This window comes from Anopheles maculipalpis, chromosome 2RL (assembly GCF_943734695.1).
Source record: "Anopheles maculipalpis chromosome 2RL, idAnoMacuDA_375_x, whole genome shotgun sequence".
Taxonomy (NCBI): domain Eukaryota; kingdom Metazoa; phylum Arthropoda; class Insecta; order Diptera; family Culicidae; genus Anopheles; species Anopheles maculipalpis.
In genome coordinates, this window is record NC_064871.1 from 6,870,957 (window position 1) to 6,898,950 (window position 27,994).

General features: G+C 45.7%; 5 protein-coding genes across 5 annotated transcripts; 3 read left to right on the plus strand and 2 right to left on the minus strand.

Moving 5' to 3' along the window:
• Nucleotides 1-3,025: 3,025 nt before the first annotated feature.
• Nucleotides 3,026-4,196, plus strand: LOC126559854 (zinc transporter ZIP3). The gene is made up of 2 exons (XM_050216026.1): nt 3,026-3,533; nt 3,599-4,196. The coding sequence occupies exons 1-2, from the start codon at nt 3,028-3,030 to the stop codon at nt 4,194-4,196; spliced, it is 1,104 nt and encodes a 367-aa protein (XP_050071983.1). The 5' UTR covers nt 3,026-3,027.
• A 3,446-nt stretch (nt 4,197-7,642) lies between these two features.
• Nucleotides 7,643-9,563, plus strand: LOC126559828 (uncharacterized). Its single transcript, XM_050216001.1, has 3 exons — nt 7,643-7,821; nt 8,420-8,889; nt 8,955-9,563. The coding sequence occupies exons 1-3, from the start codon at nt 7,643-7,645 to the stop codon at nt 9,560-9,562; spliced, it is 1,257 nt and encodes a 418-aa protein (XP_050071958.1). The 3' UTR covers nt 9,563.
• Nucleotides 9,564-16,627: 7,064 nt separating this feature from the next.
• Nucleotides 16,628-23,638, minus strand: LOC126556709 (uncharacterized). The gene is made up of 6 exons (XM_050212153.1): nt 23,027-23,638; nt 21,008-21,117; nt 20,794-20,926; nt 20,503-20,704; nt 20,192-20,410; nt 16,628-19,702 (listed from the first exon to the last, which is right to left on the minus strand). The coding sequence occupies exons 1-6, from the start codon at nt 23,629-23,631 to the stop codon at nt 16,628-16,630; spliced, it is 4,344 nt and encodes a 1,447-aa protein (XP_050068110.1). The 5' UTR covers nt 23,632-23,638.
• Nucleotides 23,639-25,566: 1,928 nt separating this feature from the next.
• Nucleotides 25,567-27,032, plus strand: LOC126558401 (presenilins-associated rhomboid-like protein, mitochondrial). The gene is made up of 5 exons (XM_050214412.1): nt 25,567-25,634; nt 25,726-25,945; nt 26,013-26,310; nt 26,375-26,697; nt 26,766-27,032. Exons 1-5 carry the CDS (start codon nt 25,585-25,587, stop codon nt 26,955-26,957), a joined length of 1,083 nt encoding a protein of 360 aa, XP_050070369.1. The 5' UTR covers nt 25,567-25,584; the 3' UTR covers nt 26,958-27,032.
• Nucleotides 27,033-27,118: 86 nt separating this feature from the next.
• On the minus strand, nt 27,119-27,970 carry LOC126558734 (S-formylglutathione hydrolase). The gene has a single exon (XM_050214793.1). The coding sequence runs from the start codon at nt 27,968-27,970 to the stop codon at nt 27,119-27,121; it is 852 nt and encodes a 283-aa protein (XP_050070750.1).
• Between the last annotated feature and the right edge of the window lie 24 nt (nt 27,971-27,994).

The following is a 27,994-nucleotide window of genomic DNA, read 5'->3' on the forward strand; positions in this document are numbered from 1 at the left end:
TTTACCCTCTCTGCACGTTCCTTACTCCATCGGGAAGGCAAAACGGAGCTTAAATAATAAATTGTCCATTTTTTGTTTGTTTGCTGCGGCCGCGTTTGGATCAATTTTGAAAAGTTTGACTATGAATAAAACGGTTACACGAGGGTGTGTCGTACAAGTTAAAAATATCCCTCCATGTTTTCTTTTCGCTTAGGCGACCTCGTATGGGAGATCTTTTGGCGGAATTTGGTAAATGATGACCATAAGTAATTGCTCTGATGAGGTCCAATTGTGAGGATCACGAGGAGGGCTCGTTCTAAAAATAGGATTCAAGTTGTTTATTTGTGCATTTGATAGCAACTAAATTTAAAATGACATTTTTGCAAGTCTAAAATATGCAGCAAAAAATAGAAGTAACCTGATGTTGCCTCCCACGGTGATACAAGTTGATAAATCTTCCTTTGTCACGACATGGGCAAACCAAACAGACTAATTTGATTATATATTTAAGTTTTACTGACCTGCTTCTTTTTAGGAAAACGTGGAGTAGGCAAACATCCTGTGCACGCTCCATAATCGGGAACTACCAAAGGATGTCCTATGCGATGGCGATTTAACGAGGCGATAAAGCGTAGAATAAAGAATTCAACCGTGGTTAAACGGGGGCAGGCGAAAATATGATACCACTTTTCTTCTTCGTAATGTAATTCTGCCACGATTGTTTGATTGTTTCTCGGGGGGAACGAAAGTAACGTGTTGCATGTTACACCACAGACTTCTTAGCATTGCCAATCGTACCTTTAAAAAACGCGGGGGTCATTAACTCAGATTGCTTTCCGTTGAACGGTTTGCAGCCCATATTTGATGCACGAGACGACGACATCGCAGAACGATGGTTCAATTAAAAGCGCTTAATTAGATCATAAAGATAGTGGAGAACCAAAGGCTCAAGTGTAGAGTCATGGTCGTATACAAGACTTTCCATCGGTATTAGACGACCTATTACAATGTTCTTCCAATCAGTGTGGAGAATTGGTATTTACGGTTACGCTACCTACAGGAAGTATACCAAGGTTCTAACATAGACCCCCGACCATGACATAGGAACATTTTTGTTGGACTACTCCGACTTTAGGGAACCAATTCTCACGCTGAGTATCCGTCCATAGCTCTGAAACTTTAAAAGAAAAGTTGTTATAGTAACATCGAAATAATACATCCCCTCAACACTCACCAGGAATATCAAACAAACGTTCCAGATATCCCAGACAGGAGGCAGGCTTTGAAGACTTTGCAACACTAGCAAAAGGGTTGAATTGTGTTTACTGTAGCTGAAAAAAAAAAATTTAATTCTGTAGCTTTACGCTGACGGGTAAATAATTGCCAATTGTTGTGTGTCTGGTGGGACCGGACCCACCAGACACACCAGAGTAGTTGTACTCCAGCTTTCCATCAGTCTGCTACGGTTCCAGGCATAAATCAGTCAAAACGTGACTGCTATTTTGGAAGGGAGTTTTTGAAGTGTTTGCTTGCTCCTGTTAATTAAACTAGGAGTTGTTGAATGGGAGACTCCAAAATACTGTTGGAGCTAAGTTTGGGTGCTGATACGTTCAATCAAGGCGTTTGAAACGATTTTCCAAACAAGCAGCCCGTTACTGACGTCTTTACCATGCACAGTCGTGTGTTTCAACCGTGCTTAATGTGCGTCCAGGTGTGCTGTATGTGATAGTGTGCGTGCATTCGTCGTCCATAAGCGTTGTTGTTGTTTAGCTCGCGTCGGAACGTGCCGTTTTCGCGGACGTTCGCTACTGGACCAAACGTGTACGCCAGTGTGCTGCTCAGTTTACGATCAAATACAACCTGAACATACCTGTCTTAGCTACCGAAACGTGCTAAAGCTGTGCCTGAAAGAAGCGGTAAGTATTTTAGAAGGGAAATATCAATACCCAAACGCGATACGATGCGGGTTGTTGCAACAGCGTGTGGAAAAGTGTATGTAAAACGCAATAATTATTAGACGGAGTACTAGTACCAGAATTTTTTCTGTTATTATGTACAATCTTACATCATTTGATGCCCTCTAAATCTATTTTACATCAAAGGAAAGCTATAAGGAAAGTGAAATAACCAAGCCATTAAAAGGGTTTTTTTTCGTGTTTTACCCTACAAGGGCACATCAGTAAACAAAGAGCATATGACTCGGCCCTAAAGTAGTGTGCGTGCTATTTTGACATTTCGCATTAGCACAGGGTGACTCATTGCTCATGCTGCCGATTATGAGTAGTTTCAAACAGTTTGTTTGCTACGAAACAAAAAAAAAACCCACCCAGGATAAAAATATGTTCCACTACAAAGTAGGATCGTCGTGAGTAGCTAATTTATCAAAAGCAATTGTTCCATTTTGAAGCAAAGTGAATCACGGCCTAGCAAACACGCACAAGTTGACGCGTTAGTCTCACGGGCGCTAAACAGTTGTATAAACAGCTATCTGTTCGGGGCCGTTTTTTAAATTGTTTGTGCCACTGCGGAACGTGTTCCGCTGGATAATCCGCGCTGGCAGAAGCTCGTTTGCTTGTGGGATCGACGTAGTAGAAAACGAGGGAAAACAATTGGATTGAAGTGCAAAAAAGTAGGTAAAACAGGCAGCATAAGAAGGTTGTGAGCTCTATTTTGATGGAAGTATTCCAGCATTCTTATCGTCATGCTTGAAGTTGGCTTTAATCTCTCAGCACGGTTTCTCTCCATCTTCTCTATTTTATTACTTTATGTAATGTTCACAAACATTGACCTCCTTTCCTATTGCACCGTTAGGCGAATCAAGATAACAATAGCATTAGCCATAGGGCGCCCATACTAAACTATCTTCCTTCGGGTTTTTTTTTTTCAGAAGCAACGTAGCCGGCTAAACACATTTGCAAACACAATGCTACTGGCGGGACACCGATAAGAACCCAGACACACGCCAGCCGAGAAACAAACCGTGTTGGTACGATTTTGCGAATTCTCAAATAGGCTCACGGATCAAATCGGTCCAGCGCTCTCGCAAGCATGCAGGAAGAAAGTGTCGCAGCAGCATTCGCAAGGAATGTATCCGATCCGGCAGAAAAAATAGGCCAAAATGAAGCCAAACTGTTGGCGATTGTAGTGCTCGGCTTTGGCAGCTTCCTGTGCGGTGTGTTGCCGATCTACATTTCCCAACGTAACCGGGAACGGTACCCGAGCGTACTTTCGTTTCTGTTGTGCCTTGGTGCGGGTGTCCTGTTGGCCACGGCAATCGTACACATGCTGCCGGAAATACGGGAATCGTTGGGCGAGTATGCTGAGATTGTGTTTTGTGGTGGATTTTTCCTCATGTATGCGATTGACGAGCTGATGCTGTTCTGTGGAATCGGTGCACATGATCACGGTGGTGAACGTGGTGGAATGGCAGCAGTGCAACGGGACCGACGGCACAGTTGTGTTGGTGAGGATTCGGATACTGCCAGCACATCCAGCCGACGGGAACGGCGGTATGGTACGAATGAGGAAACGAAATCTCTTCTCGGCCAGCAAGGGTAAGTTGCCTCACCGAAAACCGAATTTTTGGTTGGTTTAGAAGCTAATTTTGCATTTTTTTTAGAAATGATCCGGAAATTAACATCACACACCGGGAAAGCGTGGTTGGTTTCGCGGCCAATCTTTCCCGCCGATCGTCCGTAACCGGTCCACCACTACAGCGACAGTCATCGAATGCGGCCGAAATGCAGCTAACCGGTGTGTTTGGACTGCTACTAGCGCTCTGTATGCATTCCCTACTCGAAGGGTTAGCAATCGGTGTTCAAAATTCAGGCCCCAAGGTACTGCTGCTGCTCGGTGCGGTCAGTGCACACAAGTTCGTGGTCGGTTTCGCACTTGGCGTGGAACTGTGCACGTACAATGCGAGACAACGTTGCTCGCACGTGTTGCAGGTGCTTACGTTCTCGCTTGGGTCGGTGGCCGGTATCGGGATCGGGATGGGATTGGATGGGCTGAACGAAACGCTTACCAATCTGATCATGCCCACACTGCAAGGATTGGCCGGTGGTACACTACTCTACGTAACCGTTAGTGAGGTGTTACCTCGCGAACGGTCCAAACGGCTGCTGCATTCGCGTGGACTAGGACCGATACAGTTCATTGCCGTTGTGGTAGGATTTTCACTCATGTCGGTGTTAAGCTTAGTGCTAACCGACGAGTAGAAGGGAAGGATGGCGGGAAGGCAGGAAGAGTGTCCGTTGTGATATGCCTTTTACATCGTAGTTCCTAATTTTACACCAAAATGAACGACTTTTGTGTGTACTTTTTTAACGTATTTTTACCGAGGAGAAACCGCTCAGAAGCATTCGGATTCGATGTCCGACCGACTGTGCCAACATACAATAATAATTTTAAAATCGAAACGAAAGCGAACAGGTGGTGTACAAAAAGGATAAAACTTTTTTTTTTATGTAGCTCGAATGTAGTGTATTAATATGCTAGCTATTTTAGGAAGCTTTTGATGAGAAATAAAGAAGAAGAAAAGGTGCCATTTTGCACGCTTTATAGCGAGATTTTAAATGGAACGGAAAATTAATGTTTTTGCGAAGAGAAGAGGAAGCTGCTCGATCGGGGAAGATGAGCATTCATTTTTTTACGACCAGCAATCTATAAGCTGGAGCTACCGATCGATCGGTTGACCCACTTCCCGAGCCACATCCGAACCCACTGCTTTAGCATAACACATTTTAAAATTCATAAGTTTTTAAGGGTAAAGTATGGGAAAGCCCGGAATCCGGTCGATTTGGGTGTCCTTGTCCAGGAGGAAGCCGTACCGCTTCCCGAAAAAAAACCTCGTACATCACAAAGAGAAATGCAAATGTGATTTAAAAGTTGAATGGAAACCAGCAAGAAAACAAACTTTACTGGCGTCAACAGCAGAAGTTCGGAGGTAACCTTCACGGTCACAAACGGGCAGACTTTGCGCCATTGAGCGAGGTGCGAAACGACCGGAGAAGAAAAGCAAAGCGAAAAAACAAAAACCCGGCGATAAGAAACAAACACAACACACCTCTCGCGATCGAACTTCTCTTTCGCTGCGTGATATTGGCGATCGTGATGCAAATTTAACATCGCCTTTCTTGTCTTGACCGACCGGTGGTTGGGCGCGCGCGTGCTTGTGGTGCGCACCCCTACCGTTCATTTCTCCGATACTTTCGAAATAAAAAATAAAACACACAGGAAACGACGGCATTGGCACGGTGGGAAAGAGCCGTTGGATGTGGGTGGTCAATTTTTGCTTCAACCATTTATGATTCAAGGGTGTTTTAAAACCTGAAACCCTTGGAAAATAGGTTAAGAGAGTTTCAAAACGATGTCAGGTATGGGAGAAATGTTGATAATGGTAGGCATTCCTTGAGCGAAACGCGATAGTTGCAACAGTAATCAACGATCGTTTAGATTACCAACCACCGACTACCGATCGTGCAATAATAGTGAAGTTTTACGTTGATGCAGAAAAGCAAAGACCGCACAAGAACTTAAACTAGAAGATTCGATGACCTTAAAGATTATGATCGTACGATTCCGTGAACGCCCTCTCTCTTATCACCGGTAGATGTGGTGATAAGCGGTAGAATTTTACAACAATTTAACACATTTGAAAAGTGGTATACTACTCTATACGGTAGAAAGAGGAAAGACATTATACTGGAAACACTATCAGTTTTCATCAATCCTACTCTCTGAAATAGGCTAGTGAAATATAGTGTAAATTTTACATCAGCAAACTACTGTTTTTTGAGAATGAATTCCATATGGAAAACAAATAAACATTTATTCAATTTACATTTGTTTAGATCGATGTAGATTCTTCTAGATAAAGATAAGCTAGTGCTAATAGACACTAAATGGGCTGATGATTCTACTGTAGGGTAACAAGGTATAATTTACCATTAAATTAGCACGTTGAAGACCATCCTTCAAATCCCATCTATAAAGAGACTCCGTAGGATTAGGGTAGACTGCTCTATTGCTTTTTGCGGGCACTCCATTCTCGAGGCTCGAATTGCACCTATCTTCAAACAGCTCAGATCTTAGTCTTCTTATTCCGGGTTTTCTAATCAAAGCTTTAATGCTTTTTATTTTTTGTTTACTAAGTTTTCTGTGGGCTTTGGGATGAGGTTATGTCAACATTTCTGACGCCTGTTCATTAGGACTTCTGAGCGATCCTGCAGTAGAGGGGACAGTGGCGCCAGTCTTCACAAGGTAGGAGTTCAAATCGCTTTTGGACCGTTCCCCCGTAGTGTGAGGATAGACTATCCAACGCCGGCCATCGAATGGCTTCACTAGACTTGCTGGTACCTCGGGGTCTAGTAAGTCATTTGATGGCCGGCGCGACCTACAGATGATTGTTAAGCAAAGAAAAATAAGTCATCCAGAACTTCAGTTTTGGCGAATGAACACTTAATGCTTACAACACCACCAGAATTTAGCTAGGCTTGATCTAGCTTAGTTCGCTAAGTCAAAGGATTATCTCCCATAAGTCATCTCGCAAGTGTAATTGAAAGACTGGAAGGTTGAGCAGTTCTCAAAGGACAATAAATCTTCAAAACCTTTCTCCGGAGATCTCCTGGCACTCCAAAAAACTAAAAACAAGCTAGCTTTTTTGACCACCTTCGAACAGAAACATATCCCACCATGCATATGCCGCTCCCGGGTATTCCTGCATACGATCGCGACCAGAAGAGCGCGAAAAATTATGCCCCACCGCATGGGCCCCGTCTGCATCGTCCTGTGCGCCCTGTGGGGAGAATGGGAAATCCACTACCATCACCCCGACGAGCCACCCATCATCCCACTTGTTGACACGAACGTTCGGTTTCAGCCCTCCTCTCTCTTCCCTGTATAACCCTGGTGACGCCGCCTCCCTGCCGTCGACGGCTTACAACTTCACTGCGAATGCGAAACGGATGTAGAAAGTCACTGCCTCCGTACCTCGTCTTAGTCGTCGTCATTGCATCCGAAAAGCTTCAGACGGATAAAAAAACACACAACTGAAAGGCACACGTACGCCCCCTCTTCTCCGGTGAAGATCCCCGATTCCGAACCAGGGCCAGTTGCGGATTGCTCTTTGGCGGTTTGGCCGTGGCTGACATTGTATAAACGACCGCAGAAGCGTGCGGATCGCGATCTCTCGATATCGACACGTTTTAGGAGGGGCTTTCGAGTGCCATCGGTAACGCAATTGGATAATAGTTAGGCGTTTGCAAGTTCCGTTCCCCTGTATTCAGATATCAGTGAGAGGATCACAACCCCGGGTGCTGTCACCTGTCGATCAGTGCAAGTGGAAGAACCACTTTTCGCGTGAATCTTGGCAGTGTCCGAGAAAGCACACAAGCATGCCGGCGTACATTCCGCAATCTTCGTCGCGTTAGATAATGCCATTTATGGAGTCGCCCCAGTGTGTCTGACGCACGTGTGATCTCCCAGGGAGAGGTTGAAGTGGATGAAAGTGAAACTTATTTAAAGAAAAGAAGGAAAACGTGACGCAACTGTAAGGTGTGTGGCGCGAAACGATTAAGAGTGTGGATTTCGTTCAGCGGAACCAAGAACAAGTGTCCCAAGTGACCTAAACTGGAACTGGCCTTCCATATCCGGGAACTCCGAGATGCGTTGTCATGGAGTGATTCTTCTGCTAGTAGCGGTGACCGTGTGTGCAGTCAGTGGAATCTATGTGGTTGAGAGTGGCGGCAAGAAATCGTTCGTCCGGCTTGGCGCACATCACTGGACGGATGGGTCGGAGGATGATGGGTTGTGGTCGAGTCTGCTGGAGGAGTATACCGTCGGGTGAGGCACAATTATTACATATGCCGATTGTGTGCTCGTTTTTTTACGGCTTGTCTGCTTGAAGCCGGAAGTGATCGCGGCTAGGTAGTGGGAAAAAATGGAACTCCATGCGGGAATTGATTCCGAATTGAGTACAGCTAAATATAACAGCTTTTGGAGTGCAATGGACTGTGTGAATTGGTTTCAATGTCGAATTCACTTACGAGTAATGATGATCGCGATCTGCTTAGTAAATAATTCGATTCCAAGATGTCGATTTGTTGGTGTTGATGGACTGTTTATCAATTTGAGAATATCTTTAAAAGAACACTGAGAAGAGTTTAAAAAAAAAAAAAACTCTCGAAACTCCGATTAACACACGATGGATAGTATATGGGGATAGGACTCTTCTGATCGTGATTTTGCTAATTATAGTTCCAGATCAGATAGGACACATCACCATAATCTACCAACGTAAACGCGACAGGGAGTAACAATCTCCGCACGAGTAGAAAGCAAGATCATCGATTGCAACCCGATCATTGATCACCAACTCTGCCTACATGTAAGCGTGCGTACGGTTGATCATACTTATGTGTGCCTCTCTTCCATCCTCCAGATTGAATCACAGTGCCACGACGAGTGCACCGAGGGAAAGTCGGGTAATGCAAGCGACCGTCGTGGCGGCACCGGCACCAAAGTACATTCCAACCTCCAGTTTCTACATCAACAAACGCATCGGCGAAGCGCTCGAGCTCGACCCCCAACATCAGCAGCATCACGCGCATCGTGTGCCAGCCTCACCACCGGTAGGGAAAGTAATTGCCAGTACCGGTGCCGGTGGCCTCTACGGTGACAATCATCTGAACGGTGCGAATCATGGTGCAACATTTACGCCCATGCGCCAAACATTTGGTGGTGCTAGTCCGACCGAACTGTTAGCTTCCCCGCGGGAAGTGTCCGAGACGGATTTGTACCTTTTGGGTGCGATCGAGAAGTTGGTTTATCGGGTAGATTACATGGAGAATCGGTTGCGACGGGCAGAGCAGATCATTTATTTCCTAATGGCAGGAAACAGCCAGAAACAAGGTACGGGTGGGTTAAAGGGAGAATGTTTTGTAAGTATTCTAACATTTTTTTCCTTTCCTTCACAGAACCATGTCCGCAGAATTTTACGCAAGTTCACGATCGCTGCTATCACTTCGATATAGAGCGTGGCCTTAACTGGAAGTCTGCTAGTACGATGTGCAAATCGTACGGTGCACATCTGGCAGAGTTTGAAACGGTGGCCGAGTTCCAGGATGTGGTTGCGTACATCCTAAACAATCCGGTCAACCGTGGCAAGGACTTTTGGCTCGGTGGACTGAATCCGGGGCTGCTATGGATTTGGGCAAACTCAGCCAAACCAGTAAATCCTAACACAAACTTAAGCTCCATCACAAGCTCTTCGAAACCGGGCAAGGGAACGGCCGGCAGTGCATCATCACCAACGAATGTAACGAAGTTAAGCAATGGGACAGATACCTCCGGCGATACAAAGATTGTTAACAATCCAACGAACAATAAGCAGCCAACGCTGGAAATTACGGGCAGTGGACGCTGTTTACGGTTGAGCTATAACGCTGCACTGTACACGTATGGATATCGGGGAGAGGATTGCTCAGCACAGTTTAGTTACGTGTGCGAGCTGAAGGACAAATCGTTGGACAATGAAATCTCTAGGATAGCGAAGCAGTTGAAGCTAGCGGATGATGTGTCTTAGGTGCGATGTTTGCCTATCGTTTATGAATTTGACACCAGGCTTGGGTGTTGTGATTATGGATCAGACAGTTTATGATCAGATAATTTATGAACTACCGAAGTAAGATAGATGTTAATAAAGAACTATTTATAGATGAAATTTTGGACATGAGACTTATGAGAAACATCCCCGAGATGGAATAGAAATACTTACCTGAATTGCCAAATTGCCAAAGGTTTCCCTTCAAAAAGTTATTCTTTTTTAAAACGATTGTTGGTCGTTTGAAGTGTATTTTTGTGAAGATTACATTCCTATTGTGATCTGAAATGAAGTGAATAGATAATCTATGTGTTAGAGTATTTGTACTTACAGTTTTGAGCCAAGTGAAGCTATAATATCAACAGGGCAGGAACTTTGAAGATCCTTGTTGCTTCTACCAGACGGTTTATTTTATCTTGTCCTCAAGAAGAGGTCTTACATACAAGGATCTGCCAATAGAAGTTTGCTAGCCAAGCCCGAGGCGGAAACCTTGTATTTTCAGGGTTGGAGGAATTTTTGGAGCCTTCAGTAGGAGAGTCCAGATTGCCTTTAACTTAATTCGAGGTTCTCTAGGCAGATTTGGTCATGGTCAGAGTCTTCGACAAGCTGGTAAGGATCAACAGATCAATTATTGAAATTTCGCGTTCTTACGTCTCAGATCTACGTCCAATCAAGGGTAAGGAAGTCTCATTGATCGATAGTATCGGAATAGTGATACTGACATCTTCTTCATAAAAGGGTACTACAAAAGAATTTTCGGACGCTTCTTACTATAATAAAAAAACAACTCACAAACAATTACAACTGTTTCCACTATATGTGTGTGTTTGTAGCTTGTTCGTATATTGTTTTTAGGCACATCCATCATATGAATATAAGTGTGTGTTTTTGTTTGTTTTTACCTTCGTTCTCATCATAATTTGTTCGTACTATAACCACTAAAGAGCACTGCGGAGCCACGGAGCGCGCGCTTGGGCCGATTTATAATCGCCGGCACTCCGCACAGCAGCTGTAGGAGCCGGATTTTTGCTTTCTCCAAAATTGAATTGATTAAATATAATGTCTACACCATGCACCAGCGCAGGCTAGAGCGCTCGTCCTCCTATCCTGTCTGGCTTTGCTAAATTGTTCGATTCTTTGATGCTGTGGTAAAATGACAATTAAACCCACACGAGTGAGCACGTAACCAGAAGTTTGTAAAAATTCGGAAAAAGCGTGAACAATCCTGTCATTGACTCATTAACATTTTATTGGCTTTTTCGTGTGTAAAAAACGCCTCTGCCTGGCGATTAAAAAATAACAAACAATCAAACAAATTGTAATAACTAATCAATAAAAAAGAGAATGAAAAACTAGTCCTTTGCAAGGAACGGTACGCCGACTAGGGACGTGGTAATAGATTACTTCGCTATCTTCAACTCGCTAGCTCAGCGCGCCTACATTATTTGCTGGTAGGTAATAATCGTACTGTAATTGTGTGTGATTCACTCTCTGCACCGTTACACGCGTACGATCGGATTCGGGTTTCCCATTTTGTACAAAATCTCTGTTCCATTTCTCGTCTTTCGCAAACAAACAAAAACATAAACATAAATGTAACGTGGATTATTTCCTTATTTTTTTTTTTGCAACAACTCAACACTTAACAATTAATTTGCACTTTCTGTGTTTTATGCGGTATGCTAATATGCGCGCGCGCGTGTGGGACAGTGGGGACAAAACATTCCCGTGGAAGGGATTGGTATATGGAGCAGTCTCGTCTGTACCCGCGCGGCGCAGGTGTGTTTAAACATTAAATTAAACGTTAGGTTAAGAAGGATCATCGTATGCTCCCACTTCCCTCTCGCCATCCGACCGGCTCGAACGAACGGTTCTGCTTATGTTCCATTCGTTTCTTTAGTGTTCGTGGCGAAACTTTCTCCCGCCGTCGAATGGTTGGCATGTGCTACAAAACACGCGTTAAGGGATTTCGTCTACTTTTACACACCAACTGGTAATATATCGTGCAATAAGGGGAAAGGGAGGGACGTTACTACGGGGGTGTGGTGGATTTTTAATCCTTTTGCCATCCAACCTCTGCCTCAACCGCCTGACATTCATTTTTAGTGTACATACACTTTCTGGTGGGATTTCGATCGATTGATTGGTTGGTATACTGTTCCTTTCTTATCTATCTCAGTTTCGTTACTTGCTACACGCAACATTGCACCACAATTTCGTCTCACGTACATAGAAAAAAAAACAAAGGGAAACAAACAGAAAACAGCACCTTTTAAAGATTCTTTTTTCTTCTAAACAGTAGTTTCCTTGTTTTTTTTTTGTCCTAAAATTTCGTTAATAATTTGTTTCCATTGTTTTTTAGCACTTGAATTTTGTTATAATTTTGTTTCGTCTTCTTCGTTCACTTTCGTTAAATTTTGCCTATTCATTGTAAATAAATTTGGTCCGAGATGTAAACCTTTTTGTTTGTTGTTTCTTACTTTTGATTAAACGTTTAAATTTGTGCAATTTTGTTGTTCGTTTTTTTTATATCTTTTGTTTTACACGCTACATTATCATATTCCTCAAAAGCTCTCTGTGTGTGTTTGTTTTACTGTTAAGTTTTTCTTATCTTTAATTTTCGCTTTTCAAACATTCAATCTTTTTAGCCTGTTTTAGCTATTTTTCGTTTTTACGTACGCTCGCTTTATATCGTTCTGCTCGTCGAGATTGAGATACAGGACAGGACAAAACATTGGGGGAGTAATGGGGTTAAATGGGATTTTTCATTACACTGGGTTTAGGTTGGCACTGGGAAGAAGAGGAGCGTTTGGAGCAAAACCAACCAATAAATATAATTTTTAAATCCTCACAATTCATACACACACACACACACATCACATTAACATTAGCAAGTAGCTAGCTTACCCCTTGTTAGGAATTGACGCGATTGACTATAAATTTTGTATGAATTAATAACGCAGCCGCAGTCCTCGGGGAGGAGAGCGCAGCTCTCCAGGGGAAGCAGGTCCCCGGGACCAGACAAAAAAACAAATAATGCCTTCACTGTTCTTGCATCCCTTCGCCGTGGGATACGATGCAAACACTGTTTCGTACGTGCGGGTTCTGTGTTACCAAGGGACGTGATGGTACAATGCTGGAAAAACATACGCCTCCCCCCCCTTGACAGCCACCATCGGCTCTAATCAGCTGCACTAAGTGCAAGTGCATTTACATAACGCCTCTGATGCACTTTTCCACCCATTGCACTACTCTGTAGAGCAAAAGAGCCGGTACGGAGCCGGCTGATCTTGCAGCAGCAAAGTGACACATTGACGTGCGACACACTCAGAGTGACGCCATCGCAGATCGATAGTAATAGTATAAATTAAAGCACATCGTACGATGCAAACAACACCTGTGTGGTGCATTAGACACTGTTGCACCTCACATACATCATCAAACGTCGCAGGCCGATGCAATGTAATAATCATCTCTAGTGTACTTCGTGTACTACAAAACGGGCCGGGCCTGGCTTGTATGTAGATATATTTACACGGGATGATTCTCCGTCATGCTTCGGGGGGTAAAATGCTTGCATCCTAGTTGCATACACGAACGAGCGCGTGCACACATCCAAAAGCGGGTCATCTACTAGACCGTATTAGAGATTCGTCGTTACACAACGATGTGGTGTGGGACCGGCTTGTCACGCTCCGGAACTGCATATGATGGGGTGCATAAGCGGTGATGATGGATGCACATAACAACGGCAAAGTCGATGAACTTGTGATACTCGTTCAAGGGCAGGGCCATTTGTATCTCTCTCCCACTCTCGTTCTCGCCCTTTATTTGTGCTTCTCTGTCTCGCAAATTAGCGAACGCCGATACAAACGCAACCCTACACACCGGGAGTACGAAGTATAGACGGAGTGTTTTGTGTACCCACATATCCAATCGCTCTAATCCGCTGCACGATAAAACATTTAAGGTAAATCTCAACGGAACCTCCTATCAACACCGATTCATCGATCACTTTCACCCGTGATTAAAGAAGGTTTCACACACGGCGCACATATGCTGATGCACGTGAGCCCATGTGTGTGCTTATCAATCGAGCTCCCTTAATCCTCCCTCACACCAGCGTCGTCTGATGGCTGGACATTCCAGGAAAGGCCTGCTTTACATTACGCTTTACGCGCTCCAAAATCACTCACAAGATGGCAGATAAGGGAAGATACTTGCTACTTGAACATCCCATATACATTGAGTGCGAAAGTTTTCCCAGCACAAACATTTGAACGATCGAGCATGGTCCAGTCTAGCCAAGCGCGGGAGGGTTGACGCAACACAGTGTCCCATTGAATTGGCAAGTTAGTTTCTTATCAGTGATGGTGCGGTGATAGTGGGTTCCACGCACGCTTCCCTTCTTGTATCGAGGCAAAGCTGTAGGGCTACAATGTATGGCGAATGATAAGAGTGAGGCACACTCTTTCAGGCACACTTTCTTTTCTAAAACATATTAAAAAAAGGTTTATGACTCTCCTCTGTAGCTTGTATCAATTGTAAGTGGGTTTATCAAGTACGTCTGCTTTAAACCAGGCACTTTTACACACCGTGACTCACAACACACCATTCACTTCGTCTATAATCGGATTAGAAAGAAAATGTAATAAAATGCGTCTATTTTTCCACCAAACAAGATCACACCACGATCACTGCGCAAAAATTTTGTCTTCGTTCGTAGTTTGTTCTCCTCTGGCCCCAGCGCAAAGCGTGCAACTTTGTATTGCCACGCGTGTGATTGTGTGTATGTGTGCTATGGCCTATTAGCGTCTGGCACGTGTACGAGAGCTAGACCGCCAGGACCGTAAATCAACGGCACAGGTTTTGTAACGGGAGGATCGAGATTGTTGGTGGTGAGGATTATTGATTTTTCAACTGCTAATTTACATGCCACAGTGTGTGACCGACTCCACACGGGAACACAGGAACAACTTTCGATTGGTTGGAATGTTCGTAGCTAAGCACGTTGTTTATAACAATTAATAGCGTGGATTATTTTTATAGTATAGTCCCTCCTGTTGGGACGTTTTTTGGGACAGATTGCAAGTTCTTGCCCAATCGCAGGGCGAAATAGATGTCTCAACTTACGAGGGATGTTTTTCGTGGGTTCAAAGACACATTGAAGACTTTGTAGCGTTTTATAATGTGCGACGTAGTTTTATAAAAATCGGCGATTTTAGTTTTTTCTTCTTTGGTACTACAAATTTGAGTGTGCTCTTATTCTGCCAATTTCTGATTTCCTTCACTTAATTTTTTCCGAAGTTCTACGTGCCATATGAACGTTCGGGATGGACCTTTTGGGTTATAGCTACTAAAAGCCGTGATCACTGATACCCATCAGGCGTACATAGAAATTTGAAAGTAAAAAAAAACTCATTTCTAGGATGACCGTAAATACATTTAAATTGAATATTTTGAAGATTCTGAAAGGATAATTCATTCGAGTACCAAATGATTGCCGAGGCGGGAATATCGTTGGAAAGTTTTTGATCAATTTGATCGACGCCTTATCTTAGCGGGTACTATTTACAAAGTTAACGATATTTGCGACTGAGAATTGCATTCTTTCAACAAAATACATCACTAATATGAATAGCAACATGATCAAGAAGAATGTTTGGACATTGGATTTCTCCACAATGTCTCACATAACAAGTACTTTGAGGAAATACTACTGTCATCAAGCAATCAGAACAGGTTGAAAAAAAACTTTGGTGTCAAAGAAATCGTTAGAAGCAAATCGATACTGTTCCTTGATCGATAGATCCACAAACATCATCCGAAAAAAGTAAGGTCACTAAGAATTAATGACGTACACAAGACGTCAGCGTTTTTACGAACGACCGACCGAAACAATGCACTCGACTGTATAGCGTCAGAATAAGGGAGTCAGTTTTGGCAATCCGACATTCTAAACCGCACACGGAGCCGTGCCAAATTTAAATTTCCCTAGCCGTTGTTGTTACAATGTTACAATTTTCACTCCAATAAAATGCCAAAACGGTTAAATAAAAAATAATTACAAAAAGCTTTTCCATGCTTCCACGCTTCAAATGCTGAACGGTTGCTGTTATTTGTAGACGATTAAAAATAGTTAACAAACGCGACGTAAAATGGTTCTTGGCACAAATTAATGTTTTCCATTTCATTTTACTTGCACACTCCGGCGCGCCCACACGTCATTCGCCAGTCGATCGGTCGATGGGACCTAATAAAATCAGCAAAGTGCATCCCAAAAAACACGCATTAAACTGTTCCCCTCTCCCTTTCTTCTTCTCTCAGCGCCTTCCTACATTTCTCTATTTTTCCGAAGAAAGTGGCTGTCCCTGTTTTTCGCATTGATCTGACTGTATCGTGCATAGAGTTAGTGGCCGGCCGGCAGAACCGCATTACGCGTTGCCCAACCACCACCACGAAACGCTATTGATGTGCGCAAGTGTAGAAAGTGTGTGCACTATTTCAAGGCCAATGTCACAACGGCGACGGCTGAGATCCGTGCATCCGGGCACGTGTGTGGGTCGGGAGAATGTACAGCGGCAAGCGTCGGTAAACCGCAACCTACACTGTCCGTTCCCCCCGCTGCGTACCCTCACTTCCGATGATGCTGCTGTTGTGCGATAGTAGTTGCAGTAAATTGCACCGCCTCCATCTAAATAGCCACTCATTGAGTGGGGAAGAAGCGTTCTTCTGAGTGCATTCGCTAGTGCTACTAGCTTCCTCAACCTAACCGCCGAGACGAAACATTTGCGAATAGAGAAGGGGTTCGAGAGCCACTTTCCCTTCGCCCCATCCGATTACTGCCGGACGATCGGAGGGTAATGAACGATCGGGTGCGCACTACTATGTACGGGTGTGTGTGTGTGTGTGTGTCTGTATATAGGGGCGGTACGGCAATCTCGACCGCAGCGCAGCAGTTGATGGCGGCACGTGGTGAATAAATTACCAAACAAATAAAACCCTTTCGACCTACATTGTAGCCACTATGTTGCCCTTTCCCTGGGTTTACAGATTCCGCAAGATGTCGGAGTTGATCATCGATTCTGCCATGCTGTCCAGCTCATTCGAAAGGCCCTCGATGCCGTCGGAAAGTACGCTGGCCAGATCGGCCGATGGTGGTGCGATCGGGTCAGCCGTAGCGGACGATGTGGAATGAACGGTGGTGGTAGTATGTGACGCACCGAGGTCCGGTGCTCCATTACCACCGGCACCGATAGGATCTGATCCTTTAGTTGTCATTGCTAGTGAACCGGAAACGCTGGATGCAGAATTTCCGGACCCATTACCACCAGTCACGGGGGAGTAGAATGAAGCGGTGGAAGATTTGCTACGATCGACAGAATTCCCATTGATGAGAAAATCGCGCGAAGTTTCCGGACTGTACTGGAACATTGATTCACCCTGGCAGCTGGCATCGTTCAGTGCGATCGGTGTTGATGGGACAGATTTTGGTAGCTCAAACATCGATCTGGCCGTTACCATCCCAAGTCCACCTGGACCACCCATTGGACCACCGATGCAGTTACCTGTACCCGAAGCAGTACTCGATCCGCTCGCTCTAAAACCACCCAGATGTGGTAGTGGAGTGGAAGGAACGGAACGGGACACGATGTTATAGTTGGCTGAGCGTGTAAAAAATGACCCACCACCATCTTCCTGCTGTTGCTGTAGCTGCTCGGGAAGTAGCTCCGGTAGGGTTAGTTCGGATTCTTCGATCTTGACCGCTGCCGTGAGTTGGCTGGACTGTTCGTTCAGCATATCGAGTATGTTGCTCGTTTCGGTGAAATCATCGTACTCCGAGGGGACGGGCGTTTGCGAGACGGAATTATAGTTTGAATTGCAGTACGCGTCGTAGTTGGGGATCAGCGGCACACTGCTGGAGCGTGACTCGAGCGACGATATTGGTCCACCGTGACTGCCTCCTCCACCACCTCCGGTGGTAGACGATGAAAGACTTCCGTGCGGGTTGCAGATGGGTTGGAAAGTGGATGGCATTGGTGAGATGCCACAGTTCATCCCATTCATAGCTACAGGCCCAAACCGGTACGGTTGCATCATGGAAGGACTGGGTGGTGCCGATGCTGGGAGTTCGTTCTTGATGTATCCGCTCAGATAGGACCGTGGCTGTTGCTGCTGATGTTGCGCTTGTTGCGGAAGATTGTACGAACCAACACCGGTGAGCTGTAACTGTTGCTGGTGGTGTTGTCCGTGCGCTGCTTGGTGATTGTTAAACTTGTTCTCGGTCAGGTTTAGCGTTAGTCCGTTCGATGCTTTGAGAGCTTTACGATGGATTGGTGTGCTGCGGGGACTTACAAAGGGGCTGTCGGTGGGAGTGTGGTTGATGTTACTATTCCCGGACAGCTTTTTGGCACCCGGGCCACCACCGCGTGGCTGCTCGGAGATGGGAACGAAGCTAAAATTCTTGCGACGTGCCGTTGGACTTTGTAACGCTTGCGAAAGGGTTTGACTGGAGCCTGGTGTTGTACCGTTCATTTGATTCATTCCATACGGTTGCGAAGATAATCCACCCTCATGAGGCTTTAGCTGCTGTCTTTGATGCTGATCAGGTGCAAGCACAGCGGTGGATGACGGATCACCACCAACAGTCGAAGGATCGCTGGTGGTTGTGTTATGGCGCTGGGAAAGAGCCGCCAACGAAGCGGCTGCCGATCCGGGCTGTAGTCCTCCCATAGCTTGGTTCATCGTGCCGGCTGATTCGTACCCGGCCAGATGGGACTCTAGTGCTTGTTGCATTTGCTGCTGCTGTTGCTGATGCTGTAACATCTGCTGTTTGTTCTGGTTGCTCTGGTTCTTTTCGAGAATCATGCGTATCTGGAACAGCTTTTCGTTGTCATCGAACATACCGGTGCCGAAGCTGGACGATGGTCCACCCGTTGCGCCATCATTCTCGACCGAAGAAGCATCAAGCTGTTGCTGCGTAGTGTTGCCACCGGTACCGTCCTCCTCCGGGAAGTACTTCAACAGCTCCTGATCTTGATCCTGCGAATTCTCTTCCTCACAGTTCAGGTAACCGTCGAGCGCGTTCTTGTCCATGTTGCAAATACTGATGACCCGTTCGCGCGGAATGATAAACTCGTCCTGAGTTGTTGGGTCCTGCGTTTCGATGAGTATTAGATTGCCCTGCTCGTCGTACCGGGGCGCACTGTTGTTTTGGGCTTCGAGCGATCGTTGCTGACGCTGTTGGAGTAGCTTCAGTCGCTTCTGTCTACCGGCGAATGCTACACTGTTTGCAAGCTGCCGCTTTTGAACGCTAGTGGGCCGGTTGGGAAAGAACAACGGTGATTGGGCGTGTCCGGTAGATGGTTGCTGCTGCTGTTGCTGCAGCTGCAATTGTGCTTGCTGTTGCTGCTGCTGCTGCTGCTGTTGTGCTTGCTGGACGGCCTTCAGCTGTTGCGCCTGGCGTACCTTTTTGCAGTACACATTCTGAAGGAATTGTTGGTCCTGGGGGCTCCGCATGCCTCCCTCGAGGAGACGTTGCTGCATCAACTGTTGCTGCTGCACGTGTGGCGGTGGGTGAGGACCGTGGGCGATAACCGATGGCATCCCGGTTGCTGACGGTGGAAGAAACCCGCTGGCCGCTACCGCCATGATCAGGTCTTTGTTCAACGACTCCAAGACACCATTACTAGTATCACAGTTGAGATTTGTACTTTGATGCTGTTGTTGTTGTTGCTGCTGCTGGTGCTGCTGTTGCTGACGCTGCAGAAGCATCATCTTACCACCAGAGGTCGTATTATTGTTGTCCTCGTCGAGATAATCCTGCTGCTCGCGTTTGATCATATGCTGAAGCAGCTGATTCGTCGTCCCAGACGGGGCAGACCCATTACAGGAAGCGTTTAGCCCACCATCGATCGGTGTGGTTGGTTGCTGTTGCTGCTGCTTTGTACTTACGGTTCTCTGATGCTGCTGCTGCTGCTGTTGTGTTTCTACTCCACCGAAGGCTCCTATTTGGGACTTCGATTTGTCCGGTGTGCTGGTATTCCGGGACTCCGGTGCATCACAAATGCTGGTCGAGAGGGTCTTCCTGCGCTTCTTGCGACGCTTCTTCAATGCTACCGCCTATTTTCGGATTGGGATATTTAGTGGCAGTGGGAGAAAAAAAAAACAGAAACACAGCAAGAAAGAAAAGAAACAGTAAGAAGCAGAAACCTCAGCACGAATGCAAAAAAAAACTAGGAACAAAAAAATATTCATTATGCACTTGTGGTTCTCTCTCTCCCTTAATGGTCGGCGAACTGCGCGCACTTGAGCACCGGAGTCACGTTTCAGTGCGCGTGCTTCGCGTTTGCCACGTCGCTGTCACACACGGAGGGGACAACCAGACACACCCCATGTGCCAGCCAAGCGACGCAACAGTTGGCTTCGATTACAAGGGTCTACACAATTTAAGCTTAAGATTGCTTGGCTGCACGCTTTGCAAACGAGCAAGGGGGAGCTTTGGCCGATAAGAAACGGGAGCGCTAGTTTTTGTTTTGTTTCTTTCTGCTCTTTTCTTGCTATGAAGAATCCTAGAGTCTTGTAAGGGGAAATGTTTCCTATCGTACTTACGGAGAGCTTTCGCTTTTCCTTCAATTCACGCTGCAGGATCTTCTTGTGCAGCTGCTGCCGACTGCCAATGCCGGACGGTGAGTTAAGATTGTTCTTCGCGATGAAGCTGGCCAGCTCGTTGATCGTTGTGAAGCAGGATGGTAGCATCGCTTCCGCCCACGCCTTCACCACCTTCCACGATTCTTCCTCGTTGAAGCTTTGCCCTTCATTGGACTGCTTCTGTAACGCGTGAGAGCAACGGGAGAGGGAAACGTGTTGAAGAAGTACGTGGAAGGGCTAATAAAATGCGCGGAAAGGACAAACCAATTTACCTCGATTGAGCCACCTGCACTGCTGAGATCGGGAAGCTTCGGGATGGGAAGTTTCGTGGCCTTGCGCATCGCAGCATAACAGTATCTGGAATGTCCTCTCGTGCCAAGCCGTCTCGGCCGGATGCCGGGAAAAACCTGCTTCATCACTTTACCGAAGTCTGCGGTGGAAAGCGGCTTTATGTTGATCCTTGCACAGTACGCTCTGTACGGTTGTATGGGGAAGAAAGAAAAATGGTTGAAGATTGTGCGCTTGGTGGGGTGGAAAGCGCAACACATTGTAACTACACTTACACATAATCATCGTACACTTCTTGCTTGGGAATTGACACATTTGGGTCGTGCTCTAGATGCGATCGGACCCAGTTGATCGTGTGATTAATCTCTTGCCGCGTGCCCAGAGGGTTCTGTGACTGACGCAAAGGATCTGAAGAGATTATTTGAAAGAGAATAAGAAAGAAGTTTGAAATGTGACTTGAACGGAAACTGCTTCCTTTATCGTACGGACCTGTTTCCGGATAACCGCCAGGCATGCGAAGATACAGCAGCAACCGTTCCGGGGGCCGAAGTGTTGATATTTTCTCCAATATTTCCACTATCTGCTTCTTGGTGTTGTCGCTGCAAAAATATGCATTTGTAAGCAATCAAGATATGCCATCCATTTATAGATTGTTTGCTAAAATCAAACCACAACGCCATGATCGATGACAACGGGTGTGAATGTTAAATGCAGGGGTCGCGAGAGTAAGTTGTAAACCGGTTAGGGCTGACAATTTCTAGCTTTTCGGAGCATGCCATCTTGTCGGTCGAATTCTTTTCCCTTGTGCCATGGATACTGATCATATTAAAGAAGATCAATCATAAATCCGATTTTCATCGAGGTGTGAGGAAATGAGCGGACGATGCTAATTGAGCTGATACATCAATCGATCGGCAGCGGTGGCGTGTGAGATAAATCAGCCATTAAGGAGGATGTACTAATGGTACGAATTAGCAGCAATTAATGTTTTTCCTTTTTTGTTCTTCAATCAACTACGAAACAAAGGGATGTTTGTTGTTGGGTTGGATTTCATCACAACGAGCGCACGCGTCAAACATTATTTCAAATATGCTACCAAAAACAGCCATAGCGAAAGATCGATGAGGAAGATGAGGGCCGTTAGAAGGTGAGCGAACATTAACAATAAAACAAATAATCTCATCCCAAGGGCGGGGGTAAGAAAACGGGAATGAAGAAGCGAAAGGCAAAAATCGCAAGCCAACACCGAGAATGAGTGTGTGTTCGGCGTGGCTCAAATGGAATCAAAATCAAACCGATAAGGTACGCGGGCGCGAGTCCCCAGATAACGATAATAGCAGTCGCGGATGATTTGTTTTTCTTCTGCTAGGAGTTGCTCCACCATCCACACCACCATCGGCAGCAGCATTCCTAGCCAAAACACCCCAACGTCTTATTTTTATGGGTGTTTTTTTTTTTGTTGCAGTTGTTTTATTTGGGGTTGGTGAATGTTATTCTCACCGCCATTTTTTGTGTTTGTGTATTTACAGGGGTTTCGCTTAGAAGTACACGGTAGGACCACAGGCATATTAGAATGCTATCACATTATCCACAACTTAAGAATAATGTCGAATTGCTACAATTCTGGGTGATTATTATTGGATAATGTAGATGGGATGAGTAATGTTGACCTTGGCACTGACAGTGTGAGACTGCTGCGAAACTCTTTATCGTCAGGTGTGTGCGAGAGATCGTCGATATCGATTGGTGATTTAAAATTCAACAGCGAAGAAACGAGGGGATGTCATCTGTTGAGTGATGGAATCGAACCATCGAATTTTGTTGCCTCTAGGCTCAAAATTCAAAGAACAGAATACAAGGTTTAGTTATTTTCTAACTGAAATGTTCCTTTTGCAACCAGGACCTAGCAGCTGAAAAAAAAACGACGTCAAGATACCAAAACCAAAACCTCTTGAGACAGTAGAGCCAATAACATTTGCGAAAACTAACCCTATAAGTGATAGCATTCTGAAATTAACTATTGAATGTTTCATGTTTCAGCATGGGCTGTTATTACCTTAACCCTTGGTCTAATGACGTAGGTGTTTGAGAGTTTGAGAGTTCGAAAAGCTACTGGTAACTTTGTTGCTGGTCAAGCCCAATTCAATGAGGGGGATTTAAGCATTTAACAACTTTAAATTAAATGTTCGTTAAATTTATTGACAGATTTATCTCCGTATTCAAGCCTTATCCATATTTCTGTTAAAAGACCAAACATGCTGCAAGTTGCAGCCAAGTGCTTGACCAAACGATTGTTATTTTGTGTGATCATATGAAAACCCCTGTATTTCTCTGTGCGGAAGAGTAGGCTATTTCGTTTCTTGTTTTCACGCCAACTAAATGAAATTTCATCGAGTATGTACTGAGAAGCGTGATTAGTGCGCATAGCGTCTGTAAGTCTATCTGCGTAGCAGGTTGAACCAAAGTAAGTTTGACTAAATAAATCTGTTGGCGGTAAAGGTAAGGTACCTGATGGATTTTTCGAATATTTGCTGTATCTGCTGCTCGCGATCTCGATCCCCAAGCGCGGCCGGATTGTGACAACCGGAACTAGCCAACATCGCCTTCATGGCAGCAACGCTCGGATCATGCTCCGCACTCTGGTCCATATCCATCTCGTCGCCGCCGCCTGCCTGTGATGGTGGGGGGTGGGATGCTGCACCGACCACCGTCGATAGTTCGTAGCTGGCATTCAGCTTCCCTAGCTTCAACTTGTTAACGGCCATTTGAGCGAGAAAATCAGTCCCCCCACCGGTGGAGGATGTGGATGACGATACAGCACCACCCCCGGGCGAAGGGATGGTCAGCAGCGGAGTATGCATCGGAGGACCTCCGGTTGGAGTGCAGGGTGCCGGTGTCGACGAGCTTACGGAGGACAGGGATGAAGAGGATGACGACGAGGACGATGGTGATGGGGTGGGTTGCTGTGGTGGTGGCGGTAACGCTGGTACTTTTCCATAGCCTGCTGCTGCACTGACAGCTGTGGTGCCTCCGAAGATAGCGGAGCCCAGATTGGACGGCAAACCGACCGGGAGCGTTTGTTTCCACGGTTGGAACGAATTGGTCTGAGACATTTCCTCCCGCTCGTACACCTGTTACCACCCGCTCTACCGGTTTTTTTTGCTGCTTTCCGGCCAGATCAGACCACTCTCGCACACAAGCACACCGACCAGAGCCACACAAACATACGCAAACGCACCGTGGAGAAAAACTATAGCGACCAAGACACACTATTTCTCTGCTCACTTGTTTCCACTATTAACCTTCACTCATCGACAAGTAGGACAGCGCACAGGGCACTGTGGGATGTGGGGGTGGTGGTGGTGGGGGTGGAAGTACCGAAAAACTTGATCCGAAATAAAACAAAAGAAAGGAATGGCTGGCAAATCGAGTAAGCACGGAGATACACAAAGGAGAGATGCCAACGCCACTGTAGCAGTGAGGCACTTTTATTTTTCTTCACGCAATTTCTGTTGAGGACACACTTTTTCTTCAATTTTTGCTCAGTAGATAGTAGTAATGCAGGATCCGGGAGCCACACGCGAATTAAAACTCTTTTTTCTTCTTCATAGCACTAGCAGAAATAGTATCACACGCTCACGCAAACTCACAGGATGCACATTGGCACTAAATTCGCCCATCACACTTCACTGGACAATTACATTTTGCGCTGTGTGGCGCTTTTGGGGCAGCAAATGCAGAAAGGGGATGGATTGCCGTCGATTACTCCGGAAATTCTGTACAACTGCACTGCAAACTGATCCTGCCAGCAGCAGTACCACACACAAATACACACACGCACGATAGTGAAGGATTAAAAGAAAAACACCCGAAATGGGTGACCGGAACCGGATAGACTAACTCGTACGCGTCTACACAGCTGTGTGTCTCCAGATGGGCAACAGACCGGCCATAGACCACACCACTGGGAGTTGCGAGATTTCCTGTGCACGATTTGCATTCGGCCGTGATGTTTTATTTTTCTGGTGCGGAGTTGCTTTTCTTGCTACTGAGAAGTAGTGTAGTTGGAGTAGCTGAAAACATGCGCACACACATACACACACAGCACTACACGGCTATAGACACCGAGAACCGAGGATAAAGAGTGATAGAATCGGTATGGCCGCACTAGAAGGCACTGGAAAAAAACATTTCCGATTTTTCTCGCACCGTGCACTACTTGCAGAATCCGAAACCGAGAAATAAATTCACAAGATCAGCTGCAAAAGCTGAACCCTCGATAGGCGAAGGTGCGTGTGGTGTGTGCTGTCAGATTGCTGTTGAAGAAAAATCGAAGAAACTGTTTGGCATAAGGCAGTCAGACTGATAAAGCAATTTGAGTGGAATAGGCTATTTTGTTTTAATTTTTGTGAAAATTATTGTAGTTGAAATAACTTATGGTGAAATAAGAATAGATAAGGTTTTTCACTCCCAATTTACGGCCAAGAAAAGTTATTTTGAGAATTGAATTCTGTTTCAAACAAACGTTAAATTATTCAATAATTATGGCGGGATGTTACTGTGGATTGTCGAGCCTGGATTACTCATGAATGGTGTATGTGGCTGTCAAAAATCGAACGAAAATGAAATCAGAAGGGGACTAGGGGCAAAAAGAACCCCAAAAAGAACTTTTGTTGTTACAAAATACCAGGTTAATTTTAGTATTTAGACGTTGCAGCATGAAATTAGAAAAACAAATGAAATCATACGTCATTTAGCGTATTATTTCAAATATTCTTGATGGAAATGAATAGTTTGTATCTAAAAAAATCAATAATGAAAAAAAAAAAACTGCTAAATCAAAATCGGATCCATTTTGTCAAACAGCTGTTGTTTGGCTGTCAGTTTTGCAATTGTGAGACAACTGGTGTAAATCAGCTGTTACCGCTGTCAGCCACGAAAACAAAACAAAAAACAGTGAAAACTTGTGTAACGCAAAACGCCTTTATTTTGGTGTAAATTATCGACAGTTTAGAGGATGTAATTGTGCGTTTTCTACGGCAAACTTACGCAGAAGCAAAGACAAAATGGCTCTACGATTGGTGTTGAACTGTCAGCGGATTCCTTCCGTGTACCGGTGAGTGAGGCTTCATAACATCGAGCGCGTTGCTTTGTATTCATATTAACACGAGCGGTAACCGGTTTCTGTTTTTTCCACCCATTACCAGGTATGGCTCAATATTTCATCATCCACGGAAAATACTAAGCAACGTTGGAAGTGACCGGCAGCTAACGATACTGAGATACACGAGAAATGCGCGAAATACACGGACGGAATCATTCGCACCAAAGCAAACGATCGTACCAACGGAGGTGCAAGGGATTGCGATTGAATCCGGTTATATAGATCCATCGAAAATATGGCGATCATTATTGTTCACTGCCGCGGTAATTCATGTCTCACTGATTGTTCCGGTAGCATCGTGTTTGACTTCTGATCGTTCCCCTCTTCCAGTTCACCACGGGAAGCTTCATCGGAGTTTCCATCTGGGAGTACGAAACGATACGCTCGCGGGCCATGCAGGCACTGCGAAGTAAGCTGAGCGTCAATTGGTTCAAGGACCGGATGAAACAAAATCGTCAGGAGATGGAACAGTGGCGCAAAGATTTGACCGGCTGGTGGAACAAACTGTCCCCCGGCGAGCGGATATTTGCACCGATTTGTGCCCTAAACGTGATCGTTTACGGTCTGTGGCGGATACCGAGTCTTGCACCGACGATGGTGAAATATTTCGCTTCAAATCCTGCAGCAAGTAAGACTTACAGTGGCGCACTGTGTGTGATGGGGGACAAGTAACGAGTGTTTTCCATTTGCAGAAGCGGTTTGTTGGCCAATGTTCTTGTCCACCTTCAGTCATTATTCTTTGTTTCACATATTGGCAAACATGTACGTGTTGCACAGCTTCTCACATGCGGCCGTTGCCACGCTGGGCAGGGAACAGTTTCTGGGCGTTTATCTGAGTGCCGGTGTGATTGCCTCCTTTGCTAGCCATGTCTTCAAAACGGTCGTACGGCAGCCGGGACTGTCGCTGGGTGCATCCGGTGCAATTATGGGTATTCTGGCGTACGTGTGCTCTCAGTATCCGGACACGCAGCTTAGCATACTGTTCCTGCCGATGTACACATTTTCTGCCGGAGCTGTAAGTTAATGCTCTTTACCTCTTTAGAACAGTTTTAAAGCAATTTTGCTTTCTTTCCACCATCCTAGGCGATTAAAGTAATTATGGGCATCGATCTGGCGGGTGTTTTGCTGGGGTGGAGAATTTTCGACCACGCCGCACATCTGGGCGGTGCACTGTTTGGTCTTTTTTGGTGCTATTTCGGTAGTCAGAACGTGTGGCCACTGAGGGAATACTTTATCGGCTATTGGCACGAGATGAGAGGACCGCCGAAGAAATGACCCTTACTGCCAACACCGTCGGACAAAAGCGATGTACGAAAAGACGAATAAAATTCGACACATTTATTGCTTCATCAATCAAATTGATTTATCGGCACGCAGACACACACAACAAAAGGGACAATTTTACAAAAGAAAGCTGCTTATAGCGTGCTAGGGTTTTACTGCAGGTGCCGGGCATGGTAAGCGATATGCTCCCCGATAAAGGAAGCGACGTAGAAATAGCTGTGATCGTAGCCTTCCCGCATGTTCAAAACACACGGCACTTGGGCCGCACGGCTTGCATCGACCAGATTCTGTGGATTAAGCTGACCATCCTTCAGGAAGCTATCCTCCGATCCCTGATCCAGGTACAACTCCAACGGTGGACCATTGTAACCGGCCACCAGCTCGGTAGCGTCCCAATTTTTCCACTCATCCCTCTTGTCCTCTCCGATGTAACCGCTGAAAATCTTCTCACCCCAGGGACACTTGGTAGGGTTGCTGATGGGCGCGAATGCCGACACCGATTTGTACAGACCCGGGTTCTTGAGTGCACAGATCAATGCACCGTGTCCACCCATGCTGTGACCGGCGATGCTCATCTTATTCGCCACCGTCGGGAAGTTGTTGTTAATCACATCGATCAGTTCCTGCGTGATGTAGCTGTACATGCGATAGTGCTTGCTCCACGGTTCCTTCGTAGCGTCGATGTAGAATCCGGCACCGGATCCGAAATCCCACGAATCATCCTCACCTGGGATGTTAACGTTGCGCGGGGATGTATCTGGACAGACGATAATTAGATTGTTTTCGGTCGCGTAACGCTGCGCACCGGCTTTCTGGATGAAGTTCGTTTCGTTGCAGGTCAGCCCCGAGAGCCAGTAGAGTACGGGAAGGCGCCGATCTTCCGTGGACGCTGGAAGAAAGACGGCAAACTTCATTTCGCAGGCCAGTTCTTTAGACTGGTGGGAGTATATTTTTTGCAATCCACCGAAGCATTTCGTGGATGAGATAAGCGAAATCATCGTCATCGCTGGTTTGGGCGAAGAAGGAAT

What these genes read in the sequence shown, in the direction of transcription:
- LOC126559854 (XM_050216026.1), top strand. Translation starts at nt 3,028, where the DNA reads ATGCAGGAAGAAAGTGTCGCAGCAGCATTCGCAAGGAATGTATCCGAT. An exon ending in TCTCTTCTCGGCCAGCAAGG is followed by an intron (nt 3,534 to 3,598) that starts GTAAGTTGCCTC and finishes CATTTTTTTTAG; the next exon opens with AAATGATCCGGAAATTAACA.
- LOC126559828 (XM_050216001.1), top strand. Translation starts at nt 7,643, where the DNA reads ATGCGTTGTCATGGAGTGATTCTTCTGCTAGTAGCGGTGACCGTGTGT. An exon ending in CTGGAGGAGTATACCGTCGG is followed by an intron (nt 7,822 to 8,419) that starts GTGAGGCACAAT and finishes TCCATCCTCCAG; the next exon opens with ATTGAATCACAGTGCCACGA. An exon ending in AGGAAACAGCCAGAAACAAG is followed by an intron (nt 8,890 to 8,954) that starts GTACGGGTGGGT and finishes TTTCCTTCACAG; the next exon opens with AACCATGTCCGCAGAATTTT.
- LOC126556709 (XM_050212153.1), bottom strand. Translation starts at nt 23,631, where the DNA reads ATGTCTCAGACCAATTCGTTCCAACCGTGGAAACAAACGCTCCCGGTC. An exon ending in ATATTCGAAAAATCCATCAG is followed by an intron (nt 21,118 to 23,026) that starts GTACCTTACCTT and finishes ATATTTTTGCAG; the next exon opens with CGACAACACCAAGAAGCAGA. An exon ending in AGGAAAAGCGAAAGCTCTCC is followed by an intron (nt 19,703 to 20,191) that starts GTAAGTACGATA and finishes ATCCGAAAATAG; the next exon opens with GCGGTAGCATTGAAGAAGCG.
- LOC126558401 (XM_050214412.1), top strand. Translation starts at nt 25,585, where the DNA reads ATGGCTCTACGATTGGTGTTGAACTGTCAGCGGATTCCTTCCGTGTAC. An exon ending in CGCTTCAAATCCTGCAGCAA is followed by an intron (nt 26,311 to 26,374) that starts GTAAGACTTACA and finishes TTCCATTTGCAG; the next exon opens with AAGCGGTTTGTTGGCCAATG. An exon ending in ACACATTTTCTGCCGGAGCT is followed by an intron (nt 26,698 to 26,765) that starts GTAAGTTAATGC and finishes CCACCATCCTAG; the next exon opens with GCGATTAAAGTAATTATGGG.
- LOC126558734 (XM_050214793.1), bottom strand. Translation starts at nt 27,970, where the DNA reads ATGACGATGATTTCGCTTATCTCATCCACGAAATGCTTCGGTGGATTG.